We start from the raw sequence: 17034 nt of genomic DNA on the forward strand, positions 1-17034 counted from the left end.
TCCAAAGTCCACTTACCTTTTATACAGAAGGATTGCTATTACAATACAGATGATGAACACAACAGCCAGAACAGGGCCAACCACCCAAATCAAGCCTTCTTCTTCATCTGTCATTGGTTGTGGATCAAGCTCCATTGATACTACTGGATCTGAATAAGGGCTTGTGGCATACATTGTCTGTATATAAAGAGAGCTGGGATTAGAAATGTGTGTAAAGCTTATCATGTTAGAACAAGCATAACTTCAACAAGCAATGGGAGAAGGATACGTAATAATTTACAAGAAAATAAAAATCATCCCATAAGAAGAGTGTATCAGATTTGCTGGCATGGTTTTAGTAGATGCTTGAATGATGCTGTCTAGCCTACAATGTGTAGCGACATCCCTTTGATTTAGGGGATGATAAATATCAGTGATAAACAATATAGAATGGAATAACAGATGAACAACTAAATGCAGTGTCCTTTAAACTGTAATAATCTGTAATTATTATTCATTATTATTATTAAAACAAAATAAAAACAAAATAATAATTTGAACGCGGTGTCGATCTGAGGTGCCAAGAGCCCACCAGTAACGTTGACTTTTGGGTTTTATTGTTTACCTACATGCAAACACATGTGTTACCCCCATTCCCAAATGCACCTGTTTCTATATAATAATGGCTTGTTTGTCAAATGAATGAAATATGCCCACTGCTGCTCTAATTGAAGGGTGGGTGGGCAATCCTGCAGAGGCCTAGTGGGGAATTCACCAAGTCTCCTGTGGTCTAGTCCAAACCTGTGTTAAAGACCACATCTTTTACATGGGATTCAGGTTTAGGCTGGTTTTACACTTTCTGCATTTTTTCAGCCCGTTTTTGCGGCCCCAATGCATTTTTATGGGGCCACAAAAATGGGCTGCAATAATTGCACGGCATGCCGTGCGCCATATGACCGTGAGGGCTGTATTTACGGCAATGAAAAAGTATCAAGCCTGCTCGATATTTTTCACGGCTTACGGACACAGCCCCCATTGTAAATCAATGGGGCCTCAAAAACAACGGAAGGTTGTTTTTGCAGTGTGCCGTCACTTCCAGTTTTGTGGACCGCCGTTTTTCCCCAATACTTTTGCTATAGTAATGGGAAGCTGGAAAACGGCGAACTGCAAGTTTTTTGCAGTCCAATATTGCGGCAGACCTTGAAAATTGGCCAGCAAAAAAGGCCCGCAATAACGGGCTGCAAAAAACCCGGTAAGTGTAAAAGAAGCCTTAGGCTCTTTCTAAAAAAGATTTTATTAAATGGAGGGGAGGTCTTTTTTATAATGATAAGCAAGACAAATTGGGCATGTTCAGTTTAGTAAAAGGGTTCCTCAGGGGAGTGGAGCTCATTTATATGTATGGTCAATACAAGTGGGTACAGGATTTATTCCATCAAAGAACTGAACGACCACCAAATACATCAGACTTACGTTGGGTGAACCAAAAAACATAAGGGAGATCAGATATTAGTCTTATGTATATGTGTGCCATTCAACTCTTCCCCAAGAGATGATGTCTGGAAGACAAGGATCCAGCATGTAGGAAATCGGACTGATGATCCTTTTGTTCTTGTTGAGATAAGCAGCCGCAAGAGTAGTTTGGCAGCGGTTTTCTACTAAAAACAAAATGATTGCCAGAGCTTGATGCTCCTTTGTATGGATGAGTCATGAGCAATAGCTATTGGCCGAAAAATCAGGTGAAACATTGTTTGGCTGACAGCTATCTATTGTTTATTGGAGGGGCGCTTTACAAAGGATTCGGAACATTTATTAAATGTGGAGGTAAGGTGATTCTGACATTTAAACAGGAAAGAGTTCTTTACAGTTAGAGCAGTCACACTGTGATATGCCATAGTATAAGAGGTAGTAAATCCAAATACTACTTCTGATTTAACAAAGATCTGGATGCTTATTTCATATGATATGGTAAAGTTGATCCTACAAAATCTTGTGATGGATAATGTATACCGTAATTGATCTAGAAAGGTGTTGAACCTGTGTCATAACCACATTCATAGCGATAGGTATCCTGAAAGACACTTTACAACACCCCAACACTTTCAAGATAATGCTTCTTTTCGGTCATCCTTACTATTAAGGTGCTAAATAAGACGCAGCTGTATATACATTGTATTTGCATACATGTCGTTAAAGTAACAGCTCATTACAACTGGATATGCTGATGATTTCTAACAGATGAAATTTCGAATAAATGCTGTTTACCGTACATTATATGCGAATAAAAAAAGGTCAAATCAAATATCTGTGTTTTGCTCCAATACATTAGATTGTAATAAACAGTCATTTTTTTCCCAGAAAGCTGTAATTTGCTTATATATTAGCTATAAATTGGCAGAATATAACGTTCTGTGCATGCCCCTTATCATGGGGCTGAAATGATGTTTGCAGTAAAAGCTATTTATTCATGCAATCCCCAGACAAAGCAGGAACCTTTCATTTTCCACAGGCATTTTAAAATATATAACTGCTGGAAAGTTCATGCCTCAGTACTTTCTGTAATAATCTCCGAGAGGAAGGTCTATCAATTGCGGGGCATCTGTGAACAGGAAATGCAGAAATTGCTACCACTTTTCACTCTAGCAGGAGTCAAACGGTATCAGATATTATTCAATAAATTGCTAATTATGGTCATGGGTACTACAAGGGGGAGAATTAGAAACTTAATGCAAGTCATTTCCCAAGTAATTAGAAATAACACATGCTTTAATCCCGAGAGCATGTGAGGAACTAATGATACATTATGTACAAGGCACAGAAATGACCAGATACGTACAAATATCACGGTGAATGTAATAACAATGAGATTATTTGGGAAGACACCAATTAGCATTTTCTAATATAACATTTCTATTACCCTATTTTTACTTATTTCTTATTTCATTTTTAAGTTGGTAAAAAAGCAAGATTGGATGCTTTCCCATCGTCAATTGTTTTGGTATAATGACGTGTCAATACTTATCACAGGTAAATTGTCACTCATGCAAGACATGGGCATAAAATAAGGATATATCACTGAAAGTACACTTACGGTAGAATAAAAAAAGGAGGACAGCACACCACTTAAGAAAAAAAATTAGAAAATGTGATTTAATAGCCCATTGGGGCTCTGCGTCGGTTCGGTTGCAACGAGGACCTTTTCCAAGCCTACACTTAGCTATGCACTTTCCCATGAATAGGGTATTTCTACTACTGAAGGTGCTCAATGTAGGAAGAAAGGGCGGAGAAGTCCGAAGAGATTATCGATGGTCCTCCTGTATGGATCCTCATGTAAGTATCCTCCTGTATGTTTCTGAGACTTTTTGATCACATTTCGTTTTACTGTTTGAGAGCAAAAATGATAAAAAACTGCAATGATATACACTATTAATTAGATTTTTTAAAAGGAACTGACACCAGTTTTTGGCTACCACTCATTTACAATTTTCTGTGTATACCGTGCATAGGCAGAATGCTGCCAATCAGTAATGGGGGCGTGATTGGACTACCTGGCCAAGTAGTCCACTAATGATCATTAGTGGAACAATTTTCTAAAACCACACAATCCAGTAAGTGATACATGCCTCTGTCTCTACATTATGCAGTCCATCAGATAAGGTGGCAAAGACCTGGTGTCAGACACCCGTTAAGCACCACTAGGAGTTAAAGGGAACAGGTCATGTCATTTTTGTGTATTAAACTGCCCCCAATGTGTTGTTAGAGATGCAATATGCACCATTAACATGTTTTTCCCTAAGAAAAGGTCCCAGTATATGTCTTATAAAAACAATTTTTATCCTTTGTTTCAGTAATAGGGGTGGCACTTTGTAATGTTCCGGATTGGCGCTTTGTAATGGTTCAGTCACGGTCACTGAGGGTTTTGTTTTAATTATTTACACCCACCGCATTGTGATTGATTGTCATGACTGGCTTCACGTCACGGCAACCACCTAACAAATCCCGAGCATGCACACTGGCCATCGGCTCCCCGGGTACGTGCACTGACTCTGGGTGTACAGCCCCAGATTCATGTCAGATATGCGCATGCTCCGGAGCCGCTGTGAGGCACTGGCTATATGACGTTTTGTGAATGACAGCGGCTCCGGAGCATGCGTACATCTGATATGATTTAATAAACTAATCAAATGGTTACAGTATCAAAAATTAAGTACATTAGTTACCAAACTATTTCCAATTTTTCAAAAATTCTAATTCAGATTTGGCTTACTATTTGATGTATCACCCAAAGATTTATTTCATTAACATCAATATTTCAGTATCGCCTTGATCCTACTCACCAGTTCAGTGTGCTCGATTATCGCAAGAACAAAGAACACATATTCTTGTCCATTTTGCAGTTGCTTGTTCTCAAAGCCGCCATAATTTTTCTGATCTCCCAGTGTAAACTCCGTTGGAAGAACATCAAAGTGAGCTGCAATGTAAGGTTTTGATTCAACCTCCCTCCTAAATCGAATACTTCTTCGCTTCCTTGAAATATCCTTCAAGAGCTGAAAGGAAAGATAAAATATAATTTTTTTCTAAACTTGTATTTATATAGTAATCACTCTGTAAATGGTGAAGGTAAAATCTACATTAGCTTCCAATAAAGAGCGGTCTCTTATTTTACATTAAGGCTTTTACGTGCTTCTGAGCTCTTTCTTGGCAATGTATAAATATATGTCATCAGCAAATCAGATGATTTCCATAACTATCTGGTTCCAAATCTGAGTGAGAGAGTTCCAAATCTGGTGAGATTCTCTTCTCTGGAGAGGGCTACTAACTGACTATATATAGCATAGTTGCCTGAGCCTGCGCTAGGTTGTTAGTTTGCCTTGCATACTTGCTAGGTGTCAGATAGTGCTCCATTGAAGATAGTGCCGAAGTCTCGCGAGACTTCACAAATCTCGCGAGACATCGGCACTATCTTCAATAGAGCACAGTGACCTGCTCCACTGCACAGGCGCCAGATTCCCAGCCCTGCAGTGTGAATACATCATAACACACTGCAGGTCGGGATCTGGGGCCTCTGCTACACGAAGGCGCCGGCGACGTCACGACAAAGAGAGGTGGCGTCCGGAGGCAAGACGGGGGATGATGGACGGCTGTGAGGCGGTTGAGTCAGGGGGAGAAAACATACCTCCCTGACTCAATAGAGGTATGGCGGGAAATTTATAAAAGTCATTATTTCAGCATTCCCAGGGATAATAAACATTAGAGCCACCTTCACGGAATGCAGCCTTAGTGCAGGAGCAAGGTGCAGGAGTGATTCACACTGCAAACAAGGTCCACAGCCACAATAGGCATCCTATACCACCACAACTGATTTTCTGGGATTATTAGCCCCTGGATACTGCAGGGACATCCCTTCCCTTTTCTTGAGTTCTGCTCCCATACGACACCTGGCTTCAGTAACCTATAAGTAAGACCCGGGAGGGGTCGAAACGTCAGTAATCTGTGTCCCATATCATTTTTCCAGTGTACATATGCTATCTGATTGATTTTGTGCATATTGAATAAACTGTTAATGTCTGAAAGATATTCCACTAAGGGTGTGCAGTGAATCTTAGTCTACGGATATTGGACCTTTGGTCCGTTACACCAGCACCCCGCATTATTATAGAGTGCAGGCCGATTTTTTGTAACTGAATAACATTGGTCAGAGGGCTGTTTGTGCGGGAAACAAGCCAATAAGCGAGAAAGATACAATGGCGCGGAAGCACCCAGCTGCCTTGTCATAGTTGTATATCATTTATGGGAGGATGGAAGACGTGTGGCCTGCTGCAGCAATGGAATATGCACTAAAATTCAATCTACTTGCAAATATTTTAGTGCTTTCTAGAACCCTTCATGCGACCATTTGCAGATATTATCTTTTTAACAATATATTTAAATTAGTTTAATGATTATTCCCCGCCATCATATCAATAATGCATTGAAATGTAAGTGCCGAAGAGGCTAATAGAGGGTCACAGAATTGGTCTCTAGGTAAATCAGCCACAATGAGCTGATTTCCATGATGAAAACAGTGAAATGAAAGGCCACATAACTCAGAACACTATTGAAGACAACGACGGAGGAACAAAAAAAAGAACAGCTTATTTAGAAGCAAAGCAGCAATATTTTCCCTTTCACAAAACATTTCATGTGGTGAATGCAGTTCTGGGAGATATATGAAGGTCTTTGGTCCTTTATCAGGAATCATTTTCATTTTCCAGTCAATGCATATCTTATTTCCTCCACCATTAATTCTACAATGAGGCCTCAACTCTTCATTATACTGGTACAAAGTGGGAAGCAACCCATTCTGACCCAAAAAATTCTGAATTAATAAATGTTCTTTATCAAACTATTACACACATTAACGCACCACAAAGTACAGGATGATTAAAATGGCACTTTGTTATGGCAACCAGCTCCACACAGCCAGGCAATGTAATGTGAAGAAAGTTCAATGTCACCCCTTCTTTTATCCTTTGAAACTTTGCTTTGTGCTACAATATTTCAAGGTTACAGCTAAGTCTTAAGCTTACAATAGTCCTCATTTATCTGTATGCTTCTAATTGTTGCTGTATAAGTATTACCGTCTTATGCATTTCTTTCTTCTTCTTTAAACACTATGAACTATATACACATGTATTATATCTTAATAGGTAGAAATATTCAAGTTGTGTGATGTATTAGCACAACACATGAACTGTGTTACAGTATGGGGACAACATCAATGAAAACAATGTCGCAGATAACATTTTAGGCCCCTGCTGCTCAAATGCCTCGCTGATGTTACACAACACTATATGCTGTCATCCTAACAGTAGTTATTTGCCGCCATATATTTCGGGCAATGAGAAATTATGTTCTGGTCCAAAAATGTTCCCACTTTCTGAACATTTACATGCCTACGTGACATTTTTATTTTAAGGTAATCTGTCAGTAAAGATCAGATCCCCCAACTGCATGTAAGGGTAGTAGCATGTCTCTGTAAAGTTAATCCATTGACATCTTTAAATCTTCTATCTGTTGCTGCATTCTCAAGAGTTCATAAGAATTCCTGTTTTAATTCATAAGCAAGTGAAGAATTCAGTATTCTGAGCGTGACAGAGCAATTCCCGAGCCTCTGCATGCAGATCTGGATTTTCCACCTATCACCTTCCTCTTTGGCTTCATTGATAGCTCACTGTCTGTGTGAAGTCATGAGCTAGTCAAGGAAATCAAACAGTGAGCTGTTAAGCAACCTAGAGAATCTTTTCATGGGTGGGAAAACAAAAGGCAGTGGATCCCTAAGTGTTTTATCATGCCCAGATGTTTAAATGCCTCATTTACATATGAGTTAAAAGGCTGATTTTTTTTGGAAATGCAGCAACAGATAGAAGATATAAAGGAGTCCACAGACTTCCATTTCAAAGAGAAGCATGCCCAAATATTTTTTATAGTAAAATGATATACTCCATGATATAACATGGGCAGGCAGTAAGAAGGCGTCTGACAAATGATGGCACATTGTCGTTTCCAGTTTTCTTCTGCTATGATGGACAGAAAACCAGACATTTGTAGTGAGATGCAACCACAGCTTTATATGTGAATATTAAAGATGGTTCATTCAAAGGGTATATTTTTGTTGGGATATCTGTTAAAAGTGATGAAATTTTCATTACTTAGACTCCATTATATATGCCATGGATGGATCACTTTTTCAGTAAGGGTGTGTTTCTATGTTTCCTTTCAATATCCCATTATCTGATTTCATGCTATGGAAACTTGTCCTTTAAAACTCTATTTATACCGTTAAAAAAATTGAAATATTTTGTAGGAAAGTTGTTGCCACTTGCAAATTTCCACTGCAATGGTTCTACATTTCTAATGAATGGGTGCTGTATAATACGAGACAGTACCAAGTTACAGGCTACAGTCCATATATGAGTCTTGGTTGCCCATTACCCAGTCCGTTTGTTTTTCTTGGACCACTTTCTGAAGGTACTACTATCCACGGCATACAGGAAGACACCATAAGGCCTTGCACTATGGAGCGTTGAAGTGACCCTGACCAAGTCAACTAGCCATCACAATTTGATCCTTGTCAAAGATACTCATATGCTTACACTTGCTCTTTTAGTCTGCTTCTAACTTGAATAACTGACTGTTCACTTGCTGCCTAAAATATCTAGCTCCTGATAGGTTCCATTATCATAAAATAATCAATTAACCACTTGTCAAAGGTTTTATTTTTATGGCTGAGTGCGTCATATAGGACATGGATAAATCCTAGACTGATCTTAGTCAAGGACTAAGGCTGCACTGACCACAAAGTGCCAACATGGTTGTTGATCAGTAGTCGTTTAATAGCCTGCTTTCACCGACAGATTGCACTTCACGTGTGCACTGAACAAACTAATAGATCGTTCTGTTCTGTGCGCTTAGACTGCCATTGTTCTCAGTAGCACAGGTCCACTTTCCACAAGACGATGCACTGCCGAGAACTATGATCTCTTGGGTAAAGCAAAAGATCATTTCACCCTACGAACAATCATTTTGTTTGTTAGTCAGATTGTTTGGCAGCCTGTTTAGATCTACAGTTATTGTGAAATGGCTCTTCCCAGAAATGCTTGTTCACGAGTGTAAATGGGCCTTAATGCTCCAACTCTAATGGAGTGAATGCAATGTTATCATGACAGCAGCTCACAAAAGCTTATCAGATAACTGTATGCAGGTGGCTTTTTTAATGCTGCTTCACTGATTACTACAAGGCATCACATTAGATATCAGATGAACTAGAATTGACTTTTGCCATTTACGGAATTGGAGATAAACTGGTGATATAATAATGGTTTGGAGTGAGAGCGTAAATGAGCAATAGCCTTAATATTGGCATAAATGTTAATTTTATGTAAATGGAGTAGAATGAATCAAGTCACAATGGAGTATGAGCATTAAAAGGATATAATTGCAGAAGGGCCATGATGGGGCTTTACCATAGAACCTCAGCGGAATAACAGATTAAATTGTAAACCATGATATTCTGGTACAGCATCATGCACATAGACACAAGGCAAATCTATCCATTTCTACAAAATTACAGCTGGATACATAATTATTAAATGATAATCAGAGAAATGACGCCACAAATATATTGTATAGGGCTGGGAACATGTCTCATTAGTATGATGTTCCCCCACAAAAATTTGCAGACATGGCAATGGTGATGTCCTCCTATATACTAATTGTAACACACCAAGGACGAATGGAGTAAGCTAGAAAACCAAAAACGTAGCGCAAACATAAAAATAAAATTCCCTTATTAATACATAAAAATAATAACACTAACAATTTGTAGGAGGTCGAAGCCTAATGACACTACTGAAAAAAAGAGGTGTGTAATCTCCACAAGGTATTAGAAAGGTGCTACTGGTTGTAATGAATGGCATGTATCAGGTATACACGATTGTGTATGATACACACAAAAAAACTGTTTACAATGCGCAAACCATGCCACAGCCAATGGTAAAAATTTCTGCAAGCATATATACAACCTACATGGCACCATCAGATAAAGACAACCATCTTAAAAAGTGGCATGTGCTACAAAAGTGACAAGTGCATATGCATTATATAAGATATACATTTAAGGTGCAAATTACAGGAGTTCAATCAAATAATGATGATCTTTGTAAAGTGTTGCCCACTTAACGAGACTGTCTTAATCGCCTCATAAAAGCAAATAGACTAAACGCGCGTCGGAGTCTGGGTGGGTGGTCTCCTCTTCTACATTATGGGTAAGTGATTCACTGCATTTGGTGGTTCCTTTGTACAGGCCACATGTGCACAAGAGACTGAATGTAGACTCTCTGATTAAGTGGGCGACACTTTACAAAGATCATCATTATTTGGTTGAACTTGTATAATTGGCACCTTAAATATATATCAAATACAATGTATATGCACTTGTCACTTTTTGATGATGGTTGTATTTATATAATGATACATTGGTACGGTAGGTTGTATATATGCTTGCAGAAATTCTTGCCATTGGCTGTAGCATTGTCTGCGCATTGTAAACTATTTTTTGTGTGTATCATACACAATTGTGTATACCTGATACATGCCATTCATTACAACCAGTATCACCTTTCTAATCCTCTTTTTTCACTTGTGTCATTAGGCTTGGACCTTCTACAAATTGTTAGTGTCATTATTAGTGATGAGCGAGTTTACTCGTTACTTGGGTTTTCCAGAGCACGCTCGGGTGACCTCCGAGTATTTTTAGTGTTCGGAGATTGTTTTCCTCACCTCAGCTGAATGATTTACATCTGTTAGACAACTTGACTACATGTGAGGATTCCCTATAACCAGGCAACCCCCACGTACTCAGCCTGGCTAACAGATGGAAATCATTCAGCTGCCGGGATGAAAACTAATTCTCCGAACACTAACAAATACTCGGAGGTCACTCGTTCATCATTAGTCATTATTTTTACGTATTAATAAGGGAATTGTATTTTTACATTTGTGCTACGTTTTTGGTGTTTCTAGCTTACTCCGTCCGTGCCGAGATCCATAAAACGTTATGGTTCGATAATCAATTCAGATTATAATCTACGAATGCAATGCTGACAATCCACTGCCATTAGTTTAATAAATTCTGAAACCAGAAAGAAGAGAGCAAACTAAGGGCCTTTTGAAGCCTCAAGCTTTGAGGTAAGCCTAAGGTCATTTAAGCTTAGCATATCATGAGTGCTTTTATGCGACTGTCTTATTAATGTAAGTCCCAGCTCTACCATCGGTCCAAGGCCTAAACTGAAAACTTAACAGGGATCCATGAAGCTGACAGTTCAGGTCAAATATATTTTTAAATAAATCTAAATTGAGACAGACAGACCATACAGGCTTGGTTCTGGCATTTTTATTTGGAGAGAACGTCACAGATTTCATTATTTTTACTATTAAAAATACTGGAATTGCTGGTGGAAAAAACCTCCCTCTACTGTCCCCTAATTTAAAAAGAAATAAAGACTAGTTTGGACGTTTTACAACTCTTAAAGGGAACATGTCATGTAAAACAATGCTATTAATCTGCAGATATGGGATTAATCTGCAGGTTAATAGCGTTCTACAGCTGCCCGGCGCCTGTAATGAGAGCCCCGGGAAGAAATGAACTGTATTCCTCTCGGCATCCTTGGGCTTTCAGTTATAGGGGTGTGCTATGCTCAGTGCATAGTGAGCAGCAGCTATAACCGCACGCTGGTACTGACTGACAACCGGTTCTAATGTGGAGCCAGGGCGTAATTACAGCTGCAGCTCACTTTGCACTGAGCGTGACTGAGACCGTGCTGGCCCACCTCTATCAGAAATCATGAGGCTGCTGGGAGGAATAAAGTTAATTTCTTCCTGGCAGCGGGGCTCTCAGTGCAGGTCCCTGGCATGCTAGTAACCTGCAGATTAACCCCATATCTGCAGGCTAATAGTGTTTGTTACATAACAGATTCCCTTTAATCTTTACACTGGTCAGAAATTTGCTCCAAAGCAAAGCTATTCTGAATAGGTTTGTTAGAGCCTTGCATTATTTAATAGAAAATGGGAATAACCAGACAAAACCAGAAAGTATTCCGACTCTTATGACTAATACAGAGTTATCTGTGTGCTTAACATTTTGTCTAGTATTGCTACCCTGCTTTATCTCGGTCTTTAGCAGTACTATAGAACACTCATTAAAGGGCTTATATCAATATAAATTGCAGAAGTGCACCATTGATTGATTCACATTGATTGAGGCACTCTTGATTGATTGACAATGTGAGCAGTCCAAAATTATGTGCAGTCAGCAAAGACAGCATTGGAGAAGTGCATGGGCATTGAAGCTGGCTAGATTCACTGATCCAGTCATCTTCAGAGCTGCACCTACAAGCTCAACAGCAAAGAGCTTGTAAGAGCTGCACTCTTTGCTTAGGAGAATAGCTACTACTGATAGACTGCAGAGGTGGCCAGTAATCCAAGGCAACAAGCAGTACACAAGAGAATTTAAACTCCCTCAGTTCTTGAGAATAGAGAGGATTTTTAATACACAAGCACATTGCAATTTTAACCATTTGCAATGTTGAGAAAACCACTTTAAATCCACTGCCTTTTTATGGGCAAGAAAAAAAAAAAACCTGCTAATACTATCCCAGTCTACGCAACAAAGCCAACTAGTCTGTTATAGAAAACACACATAATCAGTCTGTTGTCTTTGCTTTTGTGGGCATATTTTAGGATTTTTTACGTAGATAATAGCAAACAAAAAATAGATAAATAAAAAAAGTGTAAAATATAATCTTTCATAAAACATGTCATTTTGTAACACTGTACTATTAAACAGGCGTAAAGAAATACAAGAGTAATACCTAAAACAATGTAGTCACAGTACCATATAGTGAGCCGGTTGGACAGGCTTGGCCTATAAGGGCAGACATCCAAACTGCTCAGCCATGTTTGTTTCATTCTTTTAACTGGGACGTAGACATAGCAAGAAATATTAGCCGAAGTTAAAAGAACCACGAGGTATAGGTCAAAAGTTAAACAGCATTGCAAATTGCAATTTATCATTTGTTTCAGATTTAACAAATGCTACTAATGAACGCGACCTTTAATAGAGTTCATATCCATAGAGATTAAGCCTTTGCTGTATAATCATTTCACCTCTTTGAACTTTCACATCTTTCTTTGCACTGAGCAAAGACTAAAATATTTATTACAAAGAGAAGAGATTTGGCCTTTTTTTCAAGTAATTAAACATTCTGTCCCCGCAGGCTGAGAACACGACTGATATGTTCCGTCTACAATTCACACTGACATTATGTATAAATTGGGGATGGAAAACAGACATTGCCCTCTCTTCATCGTTTCCAACATTTACAGTAATGCAGTGCTAAAAAATAAGAGCTGGGTACTGAGTGACAACGTAAGAGAATATAATTTCCTTTATTACCTCATCTAATTCCATCTCATCTGGACTCTCCCAGGGCTTGATAAACTTTCCCCGTGACTTCTTCAAAGGGACAATGACAATGTAATAGCCCCTGTAATGGAAACATGGGTGATTAGAGCTGGTATACTATAGAATAAAAATAAATAAATACTAGAGCTACAAGGAGAAAAGCAAATTTATATTTGGTTATTATTACAAATTTCTATAAAATGCCCAAGCTGCACTCACTTTATGAGTGAGATATGAAAAATGTGCATGCTGCATGCATTATCCTAAGTTAATTTTGTGAATTAATTACAGCATTGGTAATTCTTCCGCTACACTACACCTTTAATGGCATCCTTTTGTATAAGGAACAATATTTCATACTACAGCGCAGACAGCTACTCATTAATTCTAAGATGAAGTCAACCATCACTGCCGCCAAGAACATGCCTACTAATGTTAAGCAGTCTATTCACCTTTTGCTCATCCAGCCTGCACGCCAATCAGTCTCGAAATATTAAGAGTGCCATATCTCATTTTCGGCTAATCATTCCTTTTTTATTAGAAAATATAGTGGTCTAGGGATTTTAAAACTGTATTAAATTCTTACAATAGTAATATTATTTCCAAATTGCACAAATATTTGATATATCAGGAAAACAGAACTATTCCTGCCATCAAAAAGTCAATGGGTTCCCGTTGAGCACCATCTGTATTATTCATTGTATTCACCAAGATACAAGAGTGAGAATAGCCTAGTACGTGACGTTCATACAGCCTATGGGGTATATATGGATACTTCATACGGACTCATATACCCTTGGAATAACTGCACTTAAAAATGTAATTTTCTCCATAACTAAGTCTAGAAAAGACTCCAATAACCGTAGTACCGTGAATGTTGTTCAGGATCTCTTGGACCGTATACATCAATAGTATTCACAGACGGAATGCCCCAATAAAAGCCTCTGATGTATGTCATTGCATATGGATTAAGTGGCATGTCAGCCACTGACTATGCAGTAATAGATTGTTTTTTTAAATTGGTCTCTATACAGAAAAGAACTGCCAACTATGCATTTCTATACAATAAAAGTAAAAGAATGCCAATGCAAAAAATAGTGTTTTCCAAATGACACTCTTGTTTCATACGTTCAAAGCCATGGATATATTTGGTGTTAAAAAAAAAAGAATTTCATTGGTAACAGTAGGTAACTAGTCTGTTTTGATAAATTAGGCTAACAGATTTAGAAAAAGCAGAAATATAATTGATAGTAAGATATAAGAGAGATGAGACGTACTTTATTTTTTCATTTGCAGGAACTTCAGGCAACTCCACCGTTATCATGCCATCAGTGTTGGTCTTCCCAATAAAAATCGGCTTAGTTCGGAGCACATCTGGTGCAGTTTTTGCTGCCACTCTGTGCTGCAGTCCCCCTGCACTGTTTCCTCTATTAGTCAGGACAAAGGAGTATAAGGTTTCCGGTTTTAGATTGGTGATGAGCTTCTGTGTGGCCCGACCGTCAACTTCAGCAGCCTTCTTCCCATCATCATACAGAATCTTATAAGGTGGAGAATGAATTAAAAAATTAGACTTAACATTTTGGTCTTATACAATGAACATATAAAGTATAGGGTATATTTTTGAATTGCGCTTGCAGTATGTATAGTTATTTTTGTAGGTATATATATATATATATATATATATATACATATACATATACACTCACTGGCCACTTTATTAGGTACACCTGTCCAACTTCTTGTTAACACTTAATTTCTAATCAGCCAATCACATGGCGGCAACTCAGTGCATTTAGGCATGTAGACATGGTCAAGACAATCTCCTGCAGTTCAAACCGAGCATCAGTATGGGGAAGAAAGGTGATTGGAGTGCCTTTGAACGTGGCATGGTTGTTGGTGCCAGAAGGGCTGGTCTGAGTATTTCAGAAACTGCTGATCTACTGGGATTTTCACGCACAACCATCTCTAGGGTTTACAGAGAATGGTCCGAAAAAGAAAAAAAATCCAGTGAGCGGCAGTTCTGTGGGCGGAAATGCCTTGTTGATGCCAGAGGTCAGAGGAGAATGGGCAGACTGGTTCGAGCTGATAGAAAGGCAACAGTGACTCAAATCGCCACCCGTTACAACCAAGGTAGGCCTAAGAGCATCTCTGAACGCACAGTGCGTCGAACTTTGAGGCAGATGGGCTACAGCAGCAGAAGACCACACCGGGTACCACTCCTTTCAGCTAAGAACAGGAAACTGAGGCTACAATTTGTACAAGCTCATCGAAATTGGACAGTAGAAGATTGGAAAAACGTTGCTTGGTCTGATGAGTCTCGATTTCTGCTGCGACATTCGGATGGTAGGGTCAGAACTTGGTGTAAACAACATGAAAGCATGGATCCATCCTGCCTTGTATGGAGCATCTTTGGGATGTGCAGCCGACAAATCTGCGGCAACTGTGTGATGCCATCATGTCAATATGGACCAAAATCTCTGAGGAATGCTTCCAGCACCTTGTTGAATCTATGCCACGAAGAATTGAGGCAGTTCTGAAGGCAAAAGGGGGTCCAACCCGTTACTAGCATGGTGTACCTAATAAAGTGGCCGGTGAGTGTATATACACTGTATATATGGAGCTATACAAATTTATATCTACTGTTAGGGCTAGCGGAACGCGCCGAATGGATATAGAGATTTTATTATAATAGATGCGTTCGCAGCCCGGGGTCCACCGTGCAGGCGAACCTGCTGCTAGCAAACGGCGGAACTATATGGCGGTATGAGCTAACTCTGTTACCTCACAGAATAGCCGTGATCATGTGACCCTCGATCTCCACTGAGATATCTTACTCTGGGCATGCTCAGAACGAGAAAAGCAGGACTTAGTCCCAGAAGCGTCAGCTCGCCGCTGCCCAGCACTGACTTCAATGGCAGAAGCAGGGAAAGCAGCAGTAACTCTCTGTACAGAGTCAGACTGAGCGAGACGCTGGGACCGACGTCTCTGCTGAGCAGGCTAAACTGCGGCAGGAGAAGAATGGGAGACCGCAGCGAAGATGGACCGAGATTCCCCCTGTGCAGAGGTGGGAACTCGACCCCTAACATCTACCGTATATACTCGAGTATAAGTAGACCCTAGTATAAGCCAAGACACCTAATTTTGCCACGAAAAACTGGGTAAACTTATTGACTTGAGTATAAGCCGCATATGCATTGTCCCCTTATCCCCCTCATCCCTATCCTGGTATGCATGGCTCCCCATCCCGTCCTTGTGTGCATGGCTTTCCCATACCTGTCCTTGTATGCATGGCTCCCCCATCCCTGTTCCTTGTATGCATGGCTCCCCAGTCCCTGTAAGTGTATGCATGGCTCCCCTGTTCCTATAAGAATGGTTCATTATCCCCTATCCTTGTATGCATGACTCCTTACCACCTATCCTTGTATTCATGGTTCCTATAAAAAAAAACAAAAAAACACATCCTACTCACCCTCCCTGCGCGCCCTCGATGCATCTCGTTCCGGCACCAGCAGCTCTTCCTGCTGAGTGATCACGTGGCCCCGCTCATTAAGGTAATGAATATTTACTCCACGCCTGTGGGAGTGGAGAGGCGTGAATATTTATTACCTTAATGAGCGTGGCTACATGATTGCTCAGCAGGAAGAGCTGCTGGCGCCGGAATGAACAAGATGCAACGAGGGCGCACAGGGAAGGTAAGTATGATGTGTGCTGGAGGCCGGCGGCTGCAGCTGTAACTGTGAAAGCTATAAGAGAAATGAATATTCATTGTCAGAGCAGCGAATATTCATTTCTGAGAAAAAGATTAAGTATATTGTAGCGGCGCTAGTGCAGGTGCATACGGTCAGCTGCAAGTATAATCCCAAACCACAATGGGAAAATAAAGGTAAAGACAAGTATATAAGGTAATACCTGGCTTGAATATATGCACTTGTAAGATACCCCAAAATACAAAAGGTTATTATGAATGATTACCTTTTTTGCTGGTATGCAATAGGCTGGCTGGTGCTGTAAATTCAGACAGGCAGTTTCAGGGGAATGTATATAGATTCAACTAA

At 39.7% G+C, this 17034-nt stretch overlaps 1 protein-coding gene across 26 annotated transcripts in view; it reads right to left on the bottom strand.

The window, feature by feature from the left end:
- Window positions 1–17034, bottom strand: part of PTPRD (protein tyrosine phosphatase receptor type D) — a 2959440-nt gene that overhangs the window by 120757 nt on the left and 2821649 nt on the right. For all 26 annotated transcript variants that reach the window (XM_077249189.1, XM_077249205.1, XM_077249204.1 and 23 more), the window contains 4 exons: window positions 14257–14516; window positions 12971–13061; window positions 4314–4523; window positions 17–177 (listed from right to left, as the gene is read on the bottom strand). In XM_077249189.1, coding sequence (XP_077105304.1) covers window positions 17–177; window positions 4314–4523; window positions 12971–13061; window positions 14257–14516 — 722 coding nt within the window. The remainder of the gene's footprint in view (window positions 1–16; window positions 178–4313; window positions 4524–12970; window positions 13062–14256; window positions 14517–17034) is intronic.

Source organism: Ranitomeya variabilis, chromosome 1 (assembly GCF_051348905.1).
Source record: "Ranitomeya variabilis isolate aRanVar5 chromosome 1, aRanVar5.hap1, whole genome shotgun sequence".
In the NCBI taxonomy this organism is placed as follows: Eukaryota; Metazoa; Chordata; class Amphibia; order Anura; family Dendrobatidae; genus Ranitomeya; species Ranitomeya variabilis.